The sequence below is a fragment of the Serpula lacrymans genome, assembly GCF_000218685.1.
Source record: "Serpula lacrymans var. lacrymans S7.9 unplaced genomic scaffold SERLAscaffold_12, whole genome shotgun sequence".
In the NCBI taxonomy this organism is placed as follows: Eukaryota; Fungi; Basidiomycota; class Agaricomycetes; order Boletales; family Serpulaceae; genus Serpula; species Serpula lacrymans.
The window spans coordinates 116,889-137,829 of record NW_006763301.1 but is presented as its reverse complement, the minus strand read 5'-3'; the positions used below and the strand labels follow the sequence as shown (position 1 = coordinate 137,829).

At 47.7% G+C, this 20,941-nt stretch overlaps 8 protein-coding genes across 8 annotated transcripts; 2 read left to right on the top strand and 6 right to left on the bottom strand.

The window, feature by feature from the left end:
• Positions 1 to 21: 21 nt before the first annotated feature.
• SERLADRAFT_475349 (uncharacterized protein) lies at positions 22 to 2,064 on the bottom strand (the record flags this gene model as incomplete). The annotated part of the gene is made up of 7 exons (XM_007321824.1): positions 22 to 1,191; positions 1,248 to 1,313; positions 1,365 to 1,418; positions 1,473 to 1,564; positions 1,619 to 1,679; positions 1,737 to 1,817; positions 1,881 to 2,064. 7 exons carry the CDS (start codon positions 1,918 to 1,920, stop codon positions 440 to 442), a joined length of 1,146 nt encoding a protein of 381 aa, XP_007321886.1.
• Positions 2,065 to 2,583: 519 nt separating this feature from the next.
• SERLADRAFT_410491 (uncharacterized protein) lies at positions 2,584 to 6,132 on the bottom strand (the record flags this gene model as incomplete). The annotated part of the gene is made up of 11 exons (XM_007321823.1): positions 2,584 to 2,760; positions 2,794 to 2,876; positions 2,936 to 3,096; positions 3,153 to 3,259; positions 3,320 to 3,849; positions 3,902 to 4,229; positions 4,294 to 4,442; positions 4,497 to 5,367; positions 5,424 to 5,485; positions 5,548 to 5,651; positions 5,723 to 6,132. 11 exons carry the CDS (start codon positions 6,130 to 6,132, stop codon positions 2,584 to 2,586), a joined length of 2,982 nt encoding a protein of 993 aa, XP_007321885.1.
• Positions 6,133 to 6,467: 335 nt separating this feature from the next.
• SERLADRAFT_475342 (uncharacterized protein) lies at positions 6,468 to 8,855 on the bottom strand (the record flags this gene model as incomplete). The annotated part of the gene is made up of 9 exons (XM_007321822.1): positions 6,468 to 6,781; positions 6,882 to 7,051; positions 7,105 to 7,257; positions 7,313 to 7,650; positions 7,719 to 7,968; positions 8,026 to 8,143; positions 8,201 to 8,237; positions 8,297 to 8,346; positions 8,617 to 8,855. The coding sequence occupies 8 exons, from the start codon at positions 8,304 to 8,306 to the stop codon at positions 6,625 to 6,627; spliced, it is 1,233 nt and encodes a 410-aa protein (XP_007321884.1).
• A 443-nt stretch (positions 8,856 to 9,298) lies between these two features.
• Positions 9,299 to 9,899, bottom strand: SERLADRAFT_397882 (uncharacterized protein; the record flags this gene model as incomplete). The annotated part of the gene is made up of 2 exons (XM_007321821.1): positions 9,299 to 9,685; positions 9,753 to 9,899. 2 exons carry the CDS (start codon positions 9,858 to 9,860, stop codon positions 9,563 to 9,565), a joined length of 231 nt encoding a protein of 76 aa, XP_007321883.1.
• Positions 9,900 to 10,630: 731 nt separating this feature from the next.
• On the bottom strand, positions 10,631 to 13,080 carry SERLADRAFT_441316 (uncharacterized protein; the record flags this gene model as incomplete). The annotated part of the gene is made up of 4 exons (XM_007321820.1): positions 10,631 to 11,665; positions 11,716 to 11,873; positions 11,924 to 12,172; positions 12,225 to 13,080. The coding sequence occupies 4 exons, from the start codon at positions 13,078 to 13,080 to the stop codon at positions 10,631 to 10,633; spliced, it is 2,298 nt and encodes a 765-aa protein (XP_007321882.1).
• Positions 13,081 to 13,938: 858 nt separating this feature from the next.
• SERLADRAFT_475333 (uncharacterized protein) lies at positions 13,939 to 16,508 on the top strand (the record flags this gene model as incomplete). The annotated part of the gene is made up of 13 exons (XM_007321819.1): positions 13,939 to 14,156; positions 14,219 to 14,247; positions 14,308 to 14,473; positions 14,531 to 14,764; positions 14,828 to 14,936; positions 14,989 to 15,065; positions 15,116 to 15,235; positions 15,286 to 15,371; positions 15,427 to 15,563; positions 15,620 to 15,954; positions 16,011 to 16,128; positions 16,192 to 16,347; positions 16,415 to 16,508. 10 exons carry the CDS (start codon positions 14,127 to 14,129, stop codon positions 15,634 to 15,636), a joined length of 1,005 nt encoding a protein of 334 aa, XP_007321881.1.
• Positions 16,509 to 16,520: 12 nt separating this feature from the next.
• Positions 16,521 to 17,216, bottom strand: SERLADRAFT_397869 (uncharacterized protein; the record flags this gene model as incomplete). Its single annotated transcript, XM_007321818.1, has 4 exons — positions 16,521 to 16,718; positions 16,788 to 16,831; positions 16,900 to 16,964; positions 17,032 to 17,216. Coding segments are annotated over 4 exons (383 nt in total), but the record flags the coding sequence as incomplete, so codon positions are not given.
• Positions 17,217 to 18,212: 996 nt separating this feature from the next.
• Positions 18,213 to 20,937, top strand: SERLADRAFT_452062 (uncharacterized protein; the record flags this gene model as incomplete). Its single annotated transcript, XM_007321817.1, has 8 exons — positions 18,213 to 19,297; positions 19,353 to 19,526; positions 19,579 to 19,659; positions 19,719 to 19,824; positions 19,887 to 20,030; positions 20,090 to 20,146; positions 20,208 to 20,271; positions 20,344 to 20,937. The coding sequence occupies 8 exons, from the start codon at positions 18,920 to 18,922 to the stop codon at positions 20,432 to 20,434; spliced, it is 1,095 nt and encodes a 364-aa protein (XP_007321879.1).
• Between the last annotated feature and the right edge of the window lie 4 nt (positions 20,938 to 20,941).

Genomic DNA, 20,941 nt, shown 5'->3' with positions numbered 1-20,941 from the left:
TCGACATCGAGACCAATGCAGTTCTAAAGTAGATTCTTACATGCTCGGTACAAGCTCATCGGCCACCGATAGTAAGCGCTCAAGTGATCTTCTACGTATATATAAGCATGGTGCTCTGTACAACAGGTTGACACACAACAAGTGTAAAAGACATTCACGATTCAAAAACTTGGCAGTGGCCATACAATGAGAATAAGGGGGAACATGGATATCATCCAACCCATCGTCCTTGAAAGCCAAGATACACGACTCGTAACAAATTACAGTCAGGTAAAAACACCAGGCTAGTCTACTCGTCACAACATCAAGATCATAGCTTTCAATCAGGGTGCGCGGCCGATTTAGCAGAAATACCGACAAGAACAAGTCAAAGACGAGCCAAGCTAAACAGACGCCGGCGTCCGTAAGACTCTTGCCTTCAGTCCATCAAGTAATTGTATCATCTCGGCTCCTTGAAGGCGCTTACAGAAGACAAATCCAGCGGTGGTGGTTTATGCTGCGATTCTGTCGAGCTTGATCTGCTCCTCGGACCCGATGGCTTTCTCGTGCGAGGAAGTAAGTTTTGAGACGATGAAGAAGGCGCCGTCTCGGCGGATGCTACCTCAGAACTCGTACGAGTGTTAGAAGGAAAAGTGAAAGAAGTAGGAGGGAAGACTCTGTTGGCGCGACTGGTGGTAGTTTGATCTAGAGCATTCGATCTTGGCCACTCGCCAAGAGGAGACGGTGTCGCAGGCAGTGATGGTGTTTTTCGGTGGGATGAAATATGAGATTGCATGGAAATGGGGTACAAGGAAGGCGCAGGCTCAACGACAGCGGCATCAGAGCTTCGGGGGTGATGAACTCGGGCAGGAGGCGGAAGAGCAGGTGGTACCATTATCGCCATTGGTGACGCAGTAAAGGTCTCTACAGACGGTGAGCACGGGTCTCCGAAAAGCTCAATCTCGTATTCGGAGCTTAATCCGACGCGGTGGGTATAAATCGCATTTGGAACCGGGCGTCGAGGTAACGGAGCAGCGAATGTGACGGGAGCCTTGGTTTTGAAACCCGAAGAGACCGGTGAATTTGGCATACTCCTCAAACATTGTCGCGTTTGGGACCATTTGAGATTTCGGATACAAAGATGCCACACATCAGGGTCCGTCTTGTAGTGCGAAATTATGGACAGCATCAAAAAGCAAACATAGGCCAGCACTGTGAGCGCAGTCGATCAGCATCGGTAAATGTCAATGACTTTGAGTGTCACTGACTGGTGATTGTACATATCCAAGTAAACGCCTGTAACACTTGTGTAGAAACGCAAAGGCTTCTTGAACCTTAAACAGACGCTTAACGAACAGATACGTTGTACATTTGACATCTCTTACCTCCACTTCCGCAGAACCAACCAGGCGAAACTGCAGTGATGGCGGCGGCACCAGCTGTTCCACATAGGTCAATACGAACACTTCTCAGGCAAAACAGCGACCACAGACCAAGTTCCAAGAGCCAGAATAATACTATCCACGTGCACTCAAACCATACCAAGCCAGTGAAATGGTTGCTAGAGAGTATCTCCAGGAAGATGCTAAGGTGGCATCAAGTCAACGTCAGGCGCCATACAAGTCCTTGAAGAACATACATTGAAAAAATGAAGACGATACCAAGAGCGCCAAGGAAAATCAAATAAATATCAATTTGCACTGGACAAATACGAACCATAAAGGCGAACTGTCAGAGAGTAATAACTGAACACGTACTCATTTGGCCCTCAGCCGGTACAAGGCTACGATTCCAGACAGCCGCTGAGCAAACGACTGCATTGCAGATTATAAAAAGACCTTTACAACGGATGTGAGAATGTCAGAACCTCCCAATTGGCTGAGCATAACAGAAGCAATTACCAAAAACCAGGTAACGAACGAGGAGCAGCGTGGATCTCATGCTGAATACGTATACATATGAGCCTCAGGCTACCAAGTGACTCGAGGAAAGAGCGAGAGAACCGTTCAGCGGTTTGATGATAACAGAAACAGACCAATCCTGTGCATCCCAAACTCTCACAAGGCACTTTGTACAGTAAGCACCAGCGCTACTGCAGCTCGAAACAGGTTGGGAATTCAGATGGACATGTGTTGATGGCTGATGGACAATGGAAAGCCCCGACGCTTTGTCCTAAAATTACAAGTCCGCGGCGCGCCTGGTACTGCTTTCCATCTTCCAGCTTCAGGTGATCCCACTGCATTTCTGGTACAGTCACGCCTTTGACGGGAACATGCGGTAAAAATCACCAGCAAAGAATATGCGTGGCTTCAAAGGGATGTGCCAGGAACAGCAAGTATAACTACTACAGATCATATAAGATAATGTATGGCCAAGACTGTGGTGTGTGAACGTCCGAAAAGACAACCATGAATGCGATTCCAATCTGCAACCACACCAGATTAAATTATGAGGCGATAATCAAACAAAATGTGATTTCCTTGGTATCCTGGGAGTGTCATACCTATGAATGATTTATATCTGTTACCAGACATTGACCTTGATGGTCGGACAGTCCTCCATCAAAAGATGGGTCGAAGATCATTGACATTAACCCAGTATCGGCTACAGTGTTTCCGCAAGCTGTATCTGACCAATGAGATTGACCGAGGCAGTGTCGGTCCTAGGATCTTGTCCAGTGTTATCAGAGCTTGTATTTTGTTCCGAAGGAGGAGGCGGGCGCGAGAATGTCAAAAATGTGTCTACATGTGTCGGGAAAACGCTGTTCGTGCGATATCTGTTCTGCAGTTCAAGGCACGAGACAAAAGATCGCACCTCCTGACAGGAATCCTGCAGAAGATGCTTTACCAAGTCTAGAATGTGCTGTGGAACTGGTTTCGAATCACCACTGAGCTTGTCTGACGAAAATATGGATCGATTCAGTCCATTCCACTCGAGAACCATCGGCGGAACTCACAGCATATGATACCTGTCAATCGTGCAACGCCAATACGTACGCCGATAATATGGTCATTAGCAAGTTGGCTAAACGCCCTCCAATGCACCATATCATTTACCATAAGCACTGATTTGCCGGATTGCGTAGCAAAAACCAGCGCTTGCTGGCACGCAACGAAGCTAAAGGAGGGAGAAAGCGTTAACATTTTATATAAACATGAAAAGACAATTCGTACGTCATGCGCTTTCTATGGGACGGGTGCTCGGCGAATGCCAAAATGTCGGCCCAGACAATGTCAAATATATGTTTCCACACATCCAGTGCTTGCGACATCTGATAAACCTAAACAAAGCACAGAAAACATCAGCAAAGTGGGGCACGGCGGCGCAGTTGAGAACAAACCATCATGATGGCTGCCTCCCTCACTCCTCCCACAGCATCCTCTAGCCCCTTTTTCAAAATCTGGCTAATAACCTCAGGTCTTCCAGGCGCACCGTCCAAAGTAATCAGGGCTTTCACAACACCTTCTCTTTCCCGCCACTTCCTCAACCATCCTTCTTCCCATATATCCAAAAGGCCTTTCATAACGGTGTCTCTCCCTTCCCCGTGGCCCAGCGCCATTACAAAAGTTTGAACCCCTTCGATGGCTTTCATCCTTATATCACTTTCTTCTTCGCAACGCATGGCATCCCACCATACACCAATTAAATCTCTTTGAGCATGTTCCGGTCCGATAACTTTGGCTAATTCGCCTAGACTTGCAGCGAGTGTTCTCCGAACTTTTATCGAACGGTTTTGCGCAAGCGTTAGAAAAAGTGCACGTAATTCTCCCCATCGCGCTCGACCGAGAGTGAGCGCTACGGCAGGAATATTAAACGCGCAGGCAAGTGGCCGTGCTGGGTCATCATAGAACGGATCTAAAGTGGGAGTACCTGCGGAGGAGGAATTACGTCACCATACTCGCTAATAGACAATGCATTATACCTAATGATCCTGACGACTGCGGACTAGGATTTTGTTGTTGTGCTTCTCTTGCTCGTCGATCTTCCTCTCTTCCGAGAAAGAGCCTAAGGAGCTCGTGCGGTGGACCGTCTTCGTCCTCGTGAAAGGTATACACGACCTCTCCTAAGGCTTCTAATACACCAGAACGAACTGGTGCAGATTCATCCCGCGATAGGGGCACTATACTGGCAAGAGAAACCGCTCTACGTTGTGCAGGAGACAATCGAGACAGAAGGGCGGGCAGTGCGAACAAAGATGAATGCCGCACGTGCCATACAGGATCCGATCGTAGGGATTCAAACAAAGGAAGCTGTGGAACAAGTGATGCATCAACATGAAGTCAATAACAAAAAACAATAAAAATAGCCATTTACCAAAGAGAAAACAGCGACCTCTGCAGGAACCACTTTGGCAAGCGCTCCCAACGCAAAAGACGCTTCCCGTCGTACCCAGTAAATGGAGTCGCGTCCCACCCGCTCTACTTCCCTGACGAACGCAGTCTTTGTCTCTTCTCTTAATGTTCCTAATAGTATGACCGTTAGTCAATAATGTCATTTATCAAGCTGAAACAACACACCGCCAGCTGTGACAGCGGCTATCAGACTCATGCTGGACAGACGCCCTACAGCAGCCTGTTCACTTGGGTCAATTTCGTCGTCGTCGTTATCTTGCTCATGACTGAGTTCCATAGGGTCGTCATCCACGTGCGTTGGACACGGCACAGCTTCAGGCTGCGGCCCTTGGGTCGACACCCAAGGATCTGTCGATGACCCGACAGTCTCGGCAACGAATGATAGAGCGGTCATAGGCTGGTTATCCGAACCGCGATCTATGCCACGAGTCGAAAGCGCATTCAATGCAGGAGGAACTTGCGATATTGATGGCTGTACAGGACTAGCAGCAGCAGGCCAAGAAGATATTGCCGGGAAGTAAGGGTTGAAATTGCTCGACATGGGTGAATCATGCTCGAAATCATTCGAAGCCAGTATGTCGCAAGCTGGAGATACACCCTCGGATCGTTCTCCAGCACCTGCATCATACCATACTTCGTTTCCACTGGCACTGTCGTTATCACTCACCCACCTAGCTTCTTCGTCCTCTGTATCCAATCGTCCCATGCCAATGATAATTTGCTGGACAATTTCTTCTTCAAATATATTCCGTTCGTACGGTCCAAACACACCGTTTTGAATCTCTTCGCTGCGATCATTAGTCTGCATGGCTTCGTCGTTGATATCAAGCTCATCCATTTGACGCATTTTTCTCAAGACCTCGACGACCGCATATCTGGCAGAGCTACTGACCATGCCATTAGGGCTGAGCAGCAGAGTGCCTAGAACAGGAGTGAACGCTTGTACTGAAATAAGGGTTTCACCTTCTGCATGTTGGTGGTCCGGGCTTGAATAAGCAATCATGTGATCTGCAGGTTCTTCGACAAGGCGACAATGCTGCGTGCCTTTATCTCAGAGGGCCAAATGAGACAAAGTGGAGGCAGAAAACCAACCGTCAGGAACCACCACAAGATTTTGACTAGCTCAGAAGCAAGGGCTTCTTTAACGGTCTCATCTATAACCGAAGATTATAAAATCAGATATCAGATTCAATCATGAAGGTTGATAAGGGCTCACCTTCGTCGATTGCGAGACCTGGAAGAAGAGGGAGTACATACTCAACAGCTTCTAGAGGAGTTACCAGCTCCAAAAAGGAGTGCAGGGCATGTGCGATAAAGACCCTGAAACGAATAACGGCAGGAATGGAATATGAAGCTGAAAAGTGAACTGAATAAAATAGAAAAGAGCGTACCTATGATAAGCGGATTTACTTCGACAAAAGAGATATATTTTTTCTAGGGTACTCAAACCCTCGTCATCGAGGGTGAAATCTAGGGAGAAGTCTGGGGAAGAGAGAGCGTCAAGTGGAGGGATGGTTTCGAGTTCGAAAGATGACGAAGTGGTGACGCGATGATCGGTGCGAGGGGGTGATGGGGACCTGACGTAAAGGTCGACTTGTGGGGGAGGAGGCTGAGGGGGAGGATCTTCGAGGTGAGGGGAAGGTATAGGCGTTGAGGGAGCGGTGAAGAAGGAGAGGGCGGGAGAAAGAGGCGGTGAGTCAAAGGGATTGTCTCTTGGGGAAGGAGAGGAGGTGGGGGACATGGAGAAGGCGCCGAGGAGCTGGGGAGGGGCGAGGCTTATGTGTGATGGAGGAGCGGACATGTTTGGCTGTTGTTGTGACTGAGAATCATCAGATGAGGAGGAGTGGAAGTCGACGAAGGACACTGCGATACCCATGGGACAAAAATCAAAAGGAGAGAGGAAAGAGGACGGACTTTGCAAACGGGAGTTTACAAAGGTGATCTAGCACGCAGGGGGGTGAGGAGGACACGAGGAGGAGCGGCGAGGAATAAGAAAGGACTGGGAGAGGATTACGCCAGAGAGCTGGTGATATTAATATGGTTGCATGCGTGTGTGGTGGTGAAGAGACGAAGCTTGGGCGGGAGAGAAAATGGAGGAGAGATGGCACGGGGAGGCTAAAACACAGACCGGGACGGAGTCTGGAGAGCGAGACGGAGGACGAGGGCCAAATAGAGTGGCCAAGTCCAGAATCACGACTCAAATCACAGTGATGTCATTGTTTATTATTATGCCACGAGGTACAGCTACGTCATCTTTCACTTTCGCACACAATCCGGCCTATTTCCCCGTATCCTACAGCTCGCCCCTCACCACTTTGTCCAGATTCTCCGCAAAATACCTCAGGTTGTGGCTGTTCAGCCCAGCCATCGATATCCTCCCGTTTGTTGTCAGGTAGATGTGTGCCTTCTCCGTCAGCTCCCTCGACTGCTCTGCGCTGATTCCCGTGAAACTGCAAGCGTCTGTTAGTTCAGTTCCTGCTCCACCCTGCCGTCACCTCCCACACCCTCGGCACACCCGGCTCACACGTAACAAATCTTATTTCAACTCACCTGAACATCCCAATCTGGTTAATGATGTGCTCCCAGCTTCCCGGCGTCTTCAGCTCATCACTCAACACCGAGTACAGCTCCTGGCGCATATCAATAATACGTCCTGCCATCGTCTTGATGTCCCGTTTCCACTCCTCGAACAGCCCCGCGTCATTCAGGATCAGCGCCACCTGTTCATACTCTCTCAGTCAGATCATTCACTCAAACACCATCTCCTCCTCACCAGTCGTGCTCCGTGCGATGGCGGATTGCTAATTTCACTCCGCTGTATCACCGACAGCTGGCTCTTCACCCTATCAGCTGCATCCTTCGTCGGAGGCACAACATGCAGCGCTCCTACTCGCTCGCCGTATAAACCCGCATTCTTTGCGAAACTCTGTTAACCACACGTAAGTTTGCCGTCAAGTCAGATCACATTCACTTTCTCCCACCTGGCACACCAGCATCGGCACTCCCTTCTCCACAAAGTACCGTACCGCGGATGAGTCCTTATCAAGGTCCCCGCTCGCGAATCCCTGATAAGCACAGTCGAAGAACGCGTAATGTTTCTTCGACAACATGATTTCCGCTATCTTCTCCCATTCCTCACCGGTCGGGTCGACCCCCGTTGGGTTGTGGGCGCAGGCGTGGAGTAGGAACACAGAGCGAGGGGCTGCACTCTCCAGTGTTCCGATGAAACCATTAAAGTCTAATCCAATCGTTTTCGGATCGTAATACGGGTAATTGAGCGGCTCAATTCCTACGTTTCTGAAGATGGCGTGATGATTGGCTGTCGACGCGGTACATTATGTCATTAGATCACCTAGCATAAATGGTTATAACGAGCATGTTTCTTACCCCAAGTAGGATCACTCAGATACACCTGCTTCGGTCCATCCCAGTTGTAAAACTTGCTCAAGAACAGAGCACCGAGATGGTTTGCCCCTGTCCCGGAAATGGTCTGCACACTGACCACACGTCCTTCGGCAAGAGCAGGTGAAGTGGGGCTGAGAATGAGCCTCGCAGCTGCAGCCGTGAACTCCGGTAAGCCGGTGATGGGTAGGTACTCATGATCAAGAGTGGGGTCATTCAGCAAAATTTGCGTCGCCTATAATTTGTATAAATGAAGGGTGACATCCCAAGGTTTAACTCGATGTTGACGCACTTTTTTAATGACAGGCAGGACCCAAGGGTTGTTGTCGTCATCCCTGTATGCTCCGACCCCGAGGTTAACTTTCTGTGGGTACGGATCTGCCTTGTATGCTGCAGTGAGCTTAAAGATGCTGTCACAGCATTCAGTCTTATTTCAAATCTGAAACAAGAAGTTTGGTAAAGCGAACCTATCGGGGGGTGCGAGGGGCACGTCCTGCCAGGTTTCTGACAAATGCAAGGCTGCTATTATGCTTTCAGGAAAGGGAAACTTGAACGTCACTCACCTGCCGACATTTCTGATTTATAAGAAAGGTGTTGGTACACTTGTTTGATTCTAGACGCCATCGTGTAAGCAGTATGTATGGCAATGGTACAATAAAATGCGAGAATGCGAATGAAGATGGGAAAGGTTCACGATGTCATGGATGAAAGGGTGGTTAAATTTCAAAGTTAGAGCCTATAGTACTCACAGCTTTTCTTTCCGGAGTCAAACGTCAGAGGGTGATACACGTGATTTCCCAATCGACGGACGGAAAAGAAACAAGGATAGCCGTCAGCAAGAGAGCGCAGGACTATGAAACAAACTACAAGGAGGTACAAACTGACCTGGGGGAATACTTGGAAGGAAAATCGAACGAGTGCGATGATCAGTAGTCTCCGCGCGGACGGCCACAGGTTCCACACGGTCAGCACTTATAGACACTTGACTCACAAGCCTGGCTCTATATACTAACTAGACCTCGGAGATGGATAGATTATCGCCATCTTACGCATTTTCATAAAATGTAGCAGTCCGCTCAACGCCCGCTACTCTAGTACTTGTCTAGATTACTCCAGAAACTGCTCTTGGAAGTCTGAACCGAATCATGCGGAGATTTGAAGCAGAACATTGATCCATCGATGCCCACAGCATTCGGCCGACTGATGACGACTCGGACGAGAGTTTTGAGAATGTTTTACAGCGTTAGCTCGGGTTGCTCGGCTGCGCTGTGCGGCCGACTGAAAAGTGTATTTACCCATTTCACGTAACTTCCCCACAGTGGGAAACGTCATGCTCACTCGTAGTCAGGTCGCCATTCTGATTCGATGTTTCTAACTAGGCCTCTAGATGCTAACTTTCAATCAGGTGGCAACTATCAGGTCAACTAACACGATACAAAACCCAACCGGGCTTCGGACAGCCGCTATAATCATAGCATGCCCAGCCAGATGACTGTTCATTCGTTTCTCTTATGGTGTCAATACAGACCACTGACACACACGGGAGAAAAGATCCAGCAAATGATACGAGGTTTAACAATAAATGTTATTATAAGACAGAAATTCTATACAAACAACCAATGTAGGGTGGGAAGGGAAATCGTCCGGTCGTAGATGGAACGTCAATAGTGAAGACAACAGTCGCATCGGTGGTATAGGGGACTGTGAGAGGAGTAAGAGGAGACAGCGATCAAGGGGTGGGCAAGGACGACGGTGTAGCAAGATAGTGTCGGAAGTATAGGGTGTCACCAGGGGATGTGTGGGGGTGATAAGGGGACGCGGAACAAAGATCATGCCATTGCCATCTTGGAGGCTACTGTCCGCTCGCTCTCGAGTTTAGCCTTGTTCCGCTCGAAAGCTTGCTGCCGACAATCCTCGAGGTTATTGCAGTTGTGGTGTTCGGGCAATCGGTGCTATAGTAGAATATAGGGCGGCAATGAGTCACACGAGGGGGTTATAGATGGTGTAACAAGAGCTTACCTCCCCGCAAAAATCTGCTCGACAAAGTGGGCATTGTCCTACTATACGGACTACAGCAGAGCTGCATCGGGTTTCGCTGAAGAACGAGCAACGTTTCTTGGCAGGCATGGTAATAGAAGTAGATGGTGTTGAGATATACTGAGACCTGTGAAGCGCATACATATCAGCACATAATAAGCTGGGGGTTGACTCAATAAACGTACGGAGGAAGGGCAAGCGAGACTGCAAGGCGAAAGCGAAGATGGGGGAGAAAACAAAGTGGCTGGCTAAGTAGGAGAGATGCGTTCTTATAATCGCAGCACAGCTTGGGGGACGCGTCAGCCAGCTAGGAGGCCCCAATCTGAGATCTGCCACATGAAAGCACGTGTAGACGAAGTGCGGCAGTTGCTTTTCATAGATAGCTAGGCCGGATTCTCTGCAGATGCCGGGCCAATATATTTTATATCGAGGCAAAACCACCGGCCTTATCCGGCATGCCGTCGGAAAACGCCACTACCAGTGCACCGATCGATGCGGGGCGAGTTGTTTTGGCGGAACGGGGGACAACTTCAACGACCCGAAATTTTAAATGTGTTTGTCAATGGGTATTGATATCGGGACCAACACATCCAGTATTTGTCTTGACAAGTAGTAGGGTGACCGTCGTGCTAGCGTACCTCTAGTCAAAATAGGGTCATGATAATTTAATCAACACGCTGCATACTGGCGACCGTAACACTAAGGTGTGTGACAAAAAGAACAGTGCTGGAAGTCCAAGTTCTTTTCCGAAAATGCAGTAAGTAATTATTAGAAAATTAGTTATCTCCTGCACCTAACAATTTGAAGAACGACACGCGTTCCTATCAGATTTTTGAGAATTGATACTCGGAGCAGAATAATCAGAAAGAAGTCCATAGGATATTTACAACCCACATGACTGCGACTCCTAATGCAAGTTTCGTTTTGATTCCAAGCTTTTGACCCGCCAGAAAATCTCCGCCCAATCGATCCACCCATTGCCATGGTATATATCCACGACCAAGGGTACTTGCTTCCGACTCTTTTGGACCATCCATCGATGATCTCGGCTCATCTCTGGGACTCCTCGTAGGTGAGCTTGAGCTACGGGCCGTGGGTAGGCTCTTTTCGGGTCCGCCACAGATCCAGTTGGTGATGTCCCCTGTGGCCCGTGCAACTTGATGTGATACGTATATAAAGATAATGCTAGTAATCAAAAAGTTGACTGGTCGCAAATTCTCGCCTGGGATCATCATAAGGAGGCCCTTCGTATCAGCAGCAAGCCACAGGTGGAATTGAATGATGAAGGTCTCGAGTGAGCATGTGCCCACAAAAGCAAATGCACGAGATGATGCTGATCGTAAGACAGGGTTGGCGTTTCTGAGCGTGACGAATGACGCTATAGGGAGGATTGAAATGTATGGATGCCAAGCATTGTAGGCAACCTTGTTTTTCTCCGTGAGTGCGAACGATAGGAAGCACAGCAGAATGATGGCGGATAAACCGTTGGCAATTTTAACCAGTGGGGGCCAGTATACGTGGTCCGTGAGGCGATGTTCCCGGATCTTTATCACTGCCAGGGCAGCAAGCATGCCGAAATACACTATAAACTGATCCAATGTCACTCGGAATGTCCATTCTCGAGCAGACCAGTGTATAGCAAAAATCCGCTCTAGAAAGTCGAACAAAACATTCAATAACCATGTCTCCTTGAAGAACCACGTCACGATGCCCATCGAGGCGATAATCTTGAAGACCACAAATGGGGTATAGTTATTGAATCGAGAGCCCAAGGCCATTGTGCCATATATGATGAAGAACCACATGGAAACCAATGGCGAAAAATAGTAGGAGAGGTAGTCTGTATTCATCGTATACGCGAGCGTCAACGTCAATATATTCAATCTGATCATGACCTAGAGCAAGTTTCAAAGAGCAGCAAGTAATGAACCCAGCCGAAACTTACTTGAGCAATGCGTAAAAGACCGAAGTCTGCTTTCTTTATATAGAATGTTGTGTGACCGTAACCTGTCATAAACAGATAAGATGCGACAAGGACGCGAATGGGATTATAGATGGCTGGTATTTTGGAAGCACCCAAGTAGTGGTATATGAGAATCGAAACTGGGTTTGTTATTATTAGAATGCCAGCAAGACAAAAGTTAACAACCTACTTTGCATCCAACCTTTCCATTCCTCAGTTTGTTCCCTACTCAAAAAGCCTGGATCTTTATCCGAGTGTTTCACCTTAACTAGCCCAACGGCTAAAGACGCTAGGCTGAGAAAAGTAAATATCCAAACATCGAACTCTTTCTGCTCCTTCAGCCAAAATCCAGTCCTGTCAGCAATGAAGATAACACCAATAGCTGCACTAAAAGTTAGCGCAGAATATCCTCCATTTCCAACAGATGTGGGCTGCCATTCTGGAAAAATGCTGAGCAATACGAGGCCTACACAAGGAAGAAGGCGGCATACTGGATTTACGAGAAACAGACCACGCAAAAGGACCCCACAGGACAACCGCTGCAAGGACTACAAGCTGTAGAATTCGAGGCTTTGGATAGCTCCGACAGCATGTTTTATCTAATGGCGATGTCTTGGGCAACAAATCGTTGCATTGTAAGTTAAAGAGTATATTTGCTTGCGTCCGAACGACAGAATCCGAAAAGTGAAGGCCGTCCTCCGTTTGTGACGAGTCCAGCATATGATTGAACACAAGAGGAAATGATACTGGCAGGTCAATGGATTTAATAGGAGACTGTGTGTGGTCGCTGAGCGACGGTTTGATTAGGTAGCTGAGGTCGTAATTCATGGCATCTATATCAGAAGGGCGCAAAGTCTCATAACGATCGACCGTTAGTTTTTCTGGGACGACTTCCTCGACGGGCAGTATAACAATGTTTTTTGTAGACTTTGGATAAGCCTTCCGAACCATATTCAACGCCCCAGATATGTTAGCTTCCCATGCAGAGAGGCTTCCAGAACTATTCGCATATCGTAAATACCATAAGCCAGAACCGAGTACGATCATCGCTGAATCTTGCTCTGTACCCCAATTGGCAGAGGAGCTTGGTGATGGATCGACGAATAGCTGATGAAGGGAAGTGTTGAGAAATGGGTCCCAGATAAAATCTATTTGAATGCCTGAATCTGAAATAAGTGAATGATCTGCATGCTTCTGCTCGTCGTCTGGAGGGGCTGCCGGAAGGTTGGAGTCTATAACTTGAGCGAACTGGAAGTATAGCAAACGTGTAACCGAGTCACCGACAAAGGTAACCTTTTGAGACCGAAGACAGGCCAACGCGTCATCAGGTTGATACTTGTGAAGCATGCATCCTAGCCAAATAAGTCAGCTCGAAACCACGAGAAAACACTCCATATCCCGACCATTTGGTTGCCAATTGAGATATCTATCATCCAGCCATCTTCCACGTCCCAACATTTCATCGCAGCGTAAAGGGTCCAGTCGATCTATAATTATTAATGACTGACGACTACGAGTTGTAAGGTAATTGGGACGTACCTAAAAAGAAAAAGCGAAAGAATCCTAGCAATATTCCGATACTAGTTATTGACAGCGCTGTATAGCCTGACCATGATGAACTGAGAGCAAGCTTATTCAATAATGCCATGGGTGTTGAATCAGTCCAAATGGGATTTCAACTAAACAGGGTAATATGGCTTGGGGTTCTGTGTGAGCCCACGGGAGCCACGTCGACGTCGACTGATGTGGAGAGCCTGCAGAGACGGAACCCTAGCCACAAATCTCCTCCACCTCCACCTCCACCGGAATATCCCGGCGACAAGTGCGGTCGCTAATAGTAACTTTTAGTAACTCGCCATAGGGCGAACATTAATGCAGTCGCAGTATATTTATGCCAGACATTGACTTAAACTCGTGGGCACCATGGGGCATATTGACAGCCTATGATTGTTTATGGATAAGTGTGCCAAGCATACCCAGCAGAGACAGGGAGCAACGGTGGCACACAAGCCCGTCGTTCTACTACACTGGACAGCTGTCTGCGAATTGCGATGTTTTCAAATGGCAATGATTACCGCTGTATTTAGTGTTCTAAAGCAACAGGTTTGCTATCGAAATAGTACTGCCTGACGTTGCGGTGCAGACATGTCATGGCGTGTTACTGTAAACGCCTTGTTTGTTGCAATTTGTCTTACCTGTCCCTTTGACGAACGGCTAGCGACATACTGGTATAGTAGCTAGTTGACACCCATCTCCTTCACCCTTCTACGGTTTCATACCTTATCTTTCTGCACAGTTCAGTAATCTCATCCATATTCACGCTGCGATAGTCTTTATCTGCGTGATACACGTTTTTCCTTTTCAAAGCACCGCCTTGACGACAACACCACAACATGGCAAGGGACAGACTGGCTGCGTTGAGAGTGAGCGCTGGCAACTTCTCAGCCGTGTTGGCATAGCTAAAATATAAAATTTTGTTCTGCAGGCTCAACAACAGGGCAGCAATGCTTCCACGTACGTCGTTCACTTGATACACCGCCCCTGTTAAAATTCGTCTCATTTTTCACATTTCAGTAACTCATACCCCACGCAGTCGTCGGCTGGGTATCAGAGTCGCAGAGCGGCAAACCCTTTTGCACAACAGGATGATCATGCCTATGAAATGGCAGAAGTCAAGGAGTCGAGTACGACGAACTTGACTGCGGATATGGGCGACAGCATGTCTGCTTTTTATGCAGAGGTCCGTTCACCCATATATTTTGTATCCACAATTAACTAACCTCTTTGGTCGTATAAGATATCGTCCCTTCAAGATAGTATCAAAACTTTCAACGAAAATATCTCTAGCATCGACGAGCTTCATTCACGTTCGCTTAACAACACGGATGATGCTGCTGCGCAGCGAAATGCCGCTCAACTGGACGAGCTTGTGGAGGACACCAGTGCTTTAAGTGCGACGCTTAAGCGTCGGGTCAAGGCGCTGGAAAAACAAAGTGGAAGTGGGCGGGATGGACAGATACGCAAACAGCAGGTCAGACCAACATGTGGTTGTAGTACTAACTCACGGCTAATGTTCATATATTAACGATTGTAGACTGCCTTGGTGAAGTCAAAATTTGTTGACGCAATCCAAAATTACCAAGGGGTGGAACAACAATACCGACAGAAGTACAAGCAGAGAATGGAGAGGCAGTTTAAAATCGGTACGGACCCCGCTTCTCTAAACTTGTTTCTTTATTTAGCCTCTTCCTTTAGTAAAACCGGATGCCTCACCAGAAGAAATTATGGCTGTTGTGAATGATGAGAGTGGCGGACAAATCTTCAGTCAAGCTGTAAGTTCTGAATACCTTATCATATGTCGTCGTTAACATTCTCCGTCTAGTTGATGAACTCCAATAGATACGGTGAATCACGAGCAGCATACCGAGAGGTACAAGAAAGACATGAAGACATAAAACGTATTGAGCGGACGCTCGGTGAATTGGCCCAACTGTTTAACGATGTATGTAGTATCCATCTATTGCCCAACCCATATCTAATCCTATGTTTCAGATGAGCGTCCTTGTTGAACAACAGGATGAGACTATCAATGTTATTGAAGCTACCACAGGTGCGGTTGAGAAGGATACAGAAGTTGGGTATGCACAACTACATTTACTTCTGAGACAAACCGGCTTACATCCACGATAACAGCCTTGGATATACAGAAAAAGCTGTTGATTCTGCCCGTTCTGCCCGTAAAAAGCGCTGGATCTGCTTCATTCTCGTACTGGTTATCCTCATCATTGTTGCCATTGTTGTCGCTGTACTCGTAACCAACGCGAAGAAAAGTACGTATAAAGGTCCCATCATAACCTTGATATTATGCTCAATGCTTCTCTCGTAGCGACGTCTTCTAATTAAGAATATCCCGTTCGTTGGTGATATAGTCTCCAGTTTGCGAGACGTTGTTTTGCATCTATCTATTATGTTTTCAATTTTTTTCCTCATTAAACGTCACGGACTACTTTGTTTCCTATTTGGCTCGATCGGTACCTCCACACACTCCTTTGAATTTGTTTAATTTTCTCCATTGAACATGCTAGTAGATGTCCCCCCCTTCCACGTCTAGGTCTTTTGCCATTTTCACATTCAAATGATATCATCTACCCTTAATTCCTGTAGTAGGCATCGTCCTCGGGTAATGCTATCCATAAACCCATGGACAGGGATAATATACCCCTGCAATTTGCAAGATTATTCGATTAACTCGCCATATGGGGTTCTTGCTCACTAACATGGATAGGAGAACTGCACTTGAAGTGGTCTCAGCACGCATTCAATGAAATAAGTAGATTGCATATTTTCTCGATATCAAGGACCTGCACAATAAGTTACAAACGGTATAATATAAATCTGTATGAAGCAAAGCAAACTCTCAAAGGAACACCGTAGCTAGATAATTATTACTGTACTTGCAATTATTTGCCTCTAGGCGCGCTTGGTGGTCTTTGACTTTGACTTGGTCGGGTGTAACGCGTTGATGAGCTTGAAGGAGAAGAGCGCGATGAGAGAAACTGTGGTATATATTCCAATGCGGACTCCAAATGTATTCTCGGTGAGGAAAGGGTAGGGGACTATAGCGAAAGCAGTCAGGTTTTGACGTGGAAGTGAGAGCGGCCCACAAGAATAAAACACTGACAAAATCCGTTATAGCTTGCACAGTATTCTACCCAGCATGCATACCAAGTCCCTGAAACAATAACAGCAAGGGGGGCTCCGAAGCGAACCTGACCTTTGGTATATTTGCGTTCCAAAAACAAGAAGTCAACGAGGAGAGTGAGAGCTGGGACGGCGTGTAAAGCGAGATCTATGTTCAAGGGTATACGGATGATCTCTGGCACTTGAGATGAGGAGGAGGGTTCGCTTTCCAGTTTGCGTTGGAGGATGAGACTGGGGAATAACAGAAGCAGAGACCAGTACACAGCGGAGACGACGATGGCTAACTGCGGAAATTGAACACCGAGCACGTTAGCAGATCAATGATTCTCATGCAGGTAATCGGGTTTCCTTACTGGTAGAGAGACCATCAACAAGGTTCGTTTGACACTGCGAAGAACTGCACCAGCCACGCGCTTCAGTCCTCCCAAGTGATCGTCGCATTAAACTCAGAAAACGAAAACTCACTCGAGCTCGGGGGCAACACGTCCATCATAAAACTGAGAGTCATCGTGAACCATGCCAACGCCAGACTACACAGCGCAATGTGTCAGTTTAAGTGGTTTGGGTGGTGCGACGGGAGTTCATGTTATAACGCACCCTTGGATGGTCAGATATTGGAGATGTCCGCCTTTTTGCTTGCTGATCCACTCGTCTATGGGCAAGTGCTGTAAACTGGTAAACCCATACGCCATTATGGCTGCAGCGGAACCGTGCAAGAAAAGAGCTCCAAAACGACGAGACATCGCTGTAGTGGTGCTGGTATACGTAGCAGTTATCCTCACGGGTACTTGATATTAGTAGCACAGCCTAGGTCACCGCGACATAGAAGGGCCGGCAATATCCTACCAGTTGCATGCGCAGAATGCTCTACTACGTAAACTCAAGTTCACAATTCTGTTCTTTCTCACTGGGGGAGGCCAAGCGAAGCGCGCAATACGTTAATGGGAAAAGTCACAGTTTTCTGCCTGGTTGGTCAATATTTTCTGAGAGGAACATTCAAACTTGGTTTACTGAGGATCCATAATAGCTCTCGGGGTGTACTCCTGAAATCGCGAGTAGCGTATCCGATATTTTCGAGCTCGAGGATATAGAGAGAGAGCCTGGTCCCGTCTTGCTGGAAGCCCTTCGCACACTGGTCGATGAGGATGGAAGAAGAGGACAGGAAGACGTGACCGTCATCGGTGCGTATGGCTCATCTTCCCATATACACTACACATCGTCTAAAAGCTGATTTTATTATATATAAAAAGGCGCTATACATGAGGATGGCAGGCCTTTCTTTCAATTTGAGGACATGGAGCGAGAATATGTCCTCCGTATCCCAGACTCTTCCATCCGTGTGGTTCCGCACTGCTTCATGGGCGGTTCATGGGACTTTGGTTTTGTAGATGCCCCTCTTTCTAACCCACTGAATATTAATTACCTGGTCTCCTTTGGTGCAATCATCATGGTGCAAACAGCGTCCTTGCCCATCCTAGCTCTCGCAACAGACGGACGGGTGACTCCTGAGCGTCTCTGGCGTTTGGCTATGCACCAAGGAAAGTTAAATGGATGCAATGATTATGGACTGCCCGACATTGACTATGGAGAGATTACATTGGAGAGAGAGCAATTTCCCGATCCCATACCCGGTATATCGCGTGACGCTCTGGTCGACCTCGAGAGACTTGAAGATGTAGAGCTCGTGAAGAGGGCTATCATAAACGATGGAAAATTCTGGATTTGGATGGCACCAGACAGGCACGCTCGGTCTTGTGTCTTCGTCGAGCCTTGCTGAAGAGCTATCTTGGTGATTTTAGATTCCCTATAGGCATGCATTCTTCAGATCCTGATGCCATTCCTATACTACTCGAGCCTCCGACTTCACGAGCAGGTCTTTCTTCGATTGAAAAACTTCCTGTTGAATTGCTGACAGATATAGCGCTCCTTCTTCCCTTGAACACCTTTATCGCTTTTCCTGCCTCGTCCCGAAGCCTTCGTTTCCAGCTTTGGGGTTTCGCTTCAGATCGCGATGCTATGGTTCGCAAGTGGATCAAAAATATGGCACCCTGGTATGAAATCCCACGGGACGTATCCTCAGCAGCAAATGAAGATAAAATGGGGTGGGCATATTTGAAGAGATGCACGGAAAGTGGGTCGATGAGGAATAGGCGGCGGATTTGGTTGACTGCAGAGCGTATCGAAAAGTTGGCAGATAAGACGGGAGTTTGAGACTGCCTCTCGTCTGTGTTTGATCGCTAAATGGGTGCTGAGCACAAGATTACCCCGCCTTCACCTTCCTATAGCTACTGCATAACTGGTAGGCTAATGTAGTAAGTAGGTCATGTGTTCTGCAGTGTCACGGCGTATTTCTAACAAACTCACTTCTGGATCGCGTCATATTCTCACCACGGACCTTTATCAAAGCATTATCAATGCTATTTTGTTTACATTGCATCCTAAGACTTCTTCACGCTAGATACGTTGAAGTAAACATAAAGCGATCATGGCTGCTAACTTTTCCAGTGTCCCGATACTTGATTTTGCTCTTGTCTCTGATCCGGCAAGGAAGCCAGAGTTCATCTTGCAGCTGCGGCACGCTCTCATCAACGTCGGTTTCCTCTATCTGAAGAACCCACCTGTAGCACGAAAAGATATCGATGCCCTGATCGACTACATACCCCGTCTGTTCGCTCTGCCCCAACAGGCCAAAGATAGCATTCGTATGGCCAACTCTCCTCATTTCCTTGGCTACTCCAAGCTTGGTGCCGAATTCACCAAGGGGAAGACTGATTATAGGGAGCAGTTCGACTTCGCGACGCCCCATGAAACGCAGTGGCGACCTGGTGCTCCTGAGTACCTCCGGCTTTGGGGCCCATCGCAGGTACGTTTCTCGCTCGTCAAAGCCGAAGGAATATGAACTTATCGAGTTGTCATAGTGGCCTGATGAGGATCAGTTGCCTGGCTTCAAGGACACAATGGAGCGATACCTGGCTCAAGTCCAGTCGCTGAGCTACGATTTCAGTCGCTTGCTTGCTGAAGCATTTTCTCTGGCTCCCGACGCTCTCGCCCACTTTTATGACTCAGACGAGTTCATGCAACATCGCGGAAAAGTATGTTCGGAGTCTCTCCCTGACACTCAGTAGACTAACATCAAATTTCAAGGTTGTAAAGTACCCTGCCAATGATGGCTCTCTATCTGATCAAGGAGTCGGGCCTCACTATGATGCAGGTTTCTTAACCTTCGTGAGTACATAGCGTTTTATGCGAGAGAAATTGATACTTAGATGCTGCTTCATGTTAAGCTCTTGCAAGCTTCTGCGCATCCTGGCCTTCAGGTGCAAAATCTATCAGGGGAATGGATCGATGCACCTCCCATCCCTGGGACCTTCGTGGTGAATATCGGGAAAGGTCCGTTGGCGTCACAGCATGTGATGTATTTTAGTCCCATATCTTAACCCCCTGGATAACAGCGCTTGAGTTTGCCACCCAGGGCTTGGCGCGTGCTACGTCCCACCGTGTCCTGTCCCCGCCCATAGGGTCGACTCCTCGGTACTCGGTCCCCTTCTTCCAGAACATCAGTTTGAATGCTCGCCTTGTTGATGAGGTGCTTGAATGTACGTCTTCCTTCTTTGATCTCGTTCACTCACTCACCCTGAGTCTTTAATATACTTAGTCCCCCCCGAGGTTTTGAAGCTGAAGGAACTGAGAGGCGAGGCGGCTGCTACTGACTGTAAGTGAGCTTACGTTGCCTTGCCGCAGAGAGTTGATATCTGTTGGTTGCCTTCCTACAGCTGTAAACTTTACCGAGTTTGACCGGGAACCGTCTGGAAAAGTTAATCTTATTGGAAGGGTCAAGTTGAGTTTGAGGCCACATCTCTCTCCCCTGCTAATACTGATTGTTGTATATCTTTTGACCATTGGTCATAGGAGCCATCCGGACGTTGCAGAACGCCACTACCCTGATCTGTTCAAGCAGATATTTCCACAGGGCCTACCTGCTCAGGTGTCAGCCTACTAGGCAGTCCGTACTTGACACTTCGCATAAGCTAGTTGTGCACCTGAGGTGAAAGTGAAGTGAACTTGTGGCTAATTCCAGGTTTGTAGAAATCGCAGAAGACAATTGTGGTTCGGAAATCTGGAACATATGCGTTCGGAAATATAAGACTAGTAGATCTAACATGTGCATGGTTGAATAAATATACAATGTAATAAATCGTTCTATGAAACGGTGGGGTAAAGTAAAACCCTTAAATAAAACCATTCATGTCCCAGCTCAAATCACACCCTTCCTTTCCACGTCCTCCACAATGCGAGGGTGCCACAGCACGCAGCGATAGCTGCTCCACTGCTCAACCAGAACGTCGGCTGCCAACATCTCACGCCCTCACAAACACCTCCGCCTTCAGTATTGTGTTCCGCGACAAATGCGTACAGGTAGGAAAAAGATGGGGTACCAAGGAAGGGTGCGTAAGTGAGAATGCCGTAGTTTCGTCCGAGGTTCGAGAGACCCCACACGGATGAAACA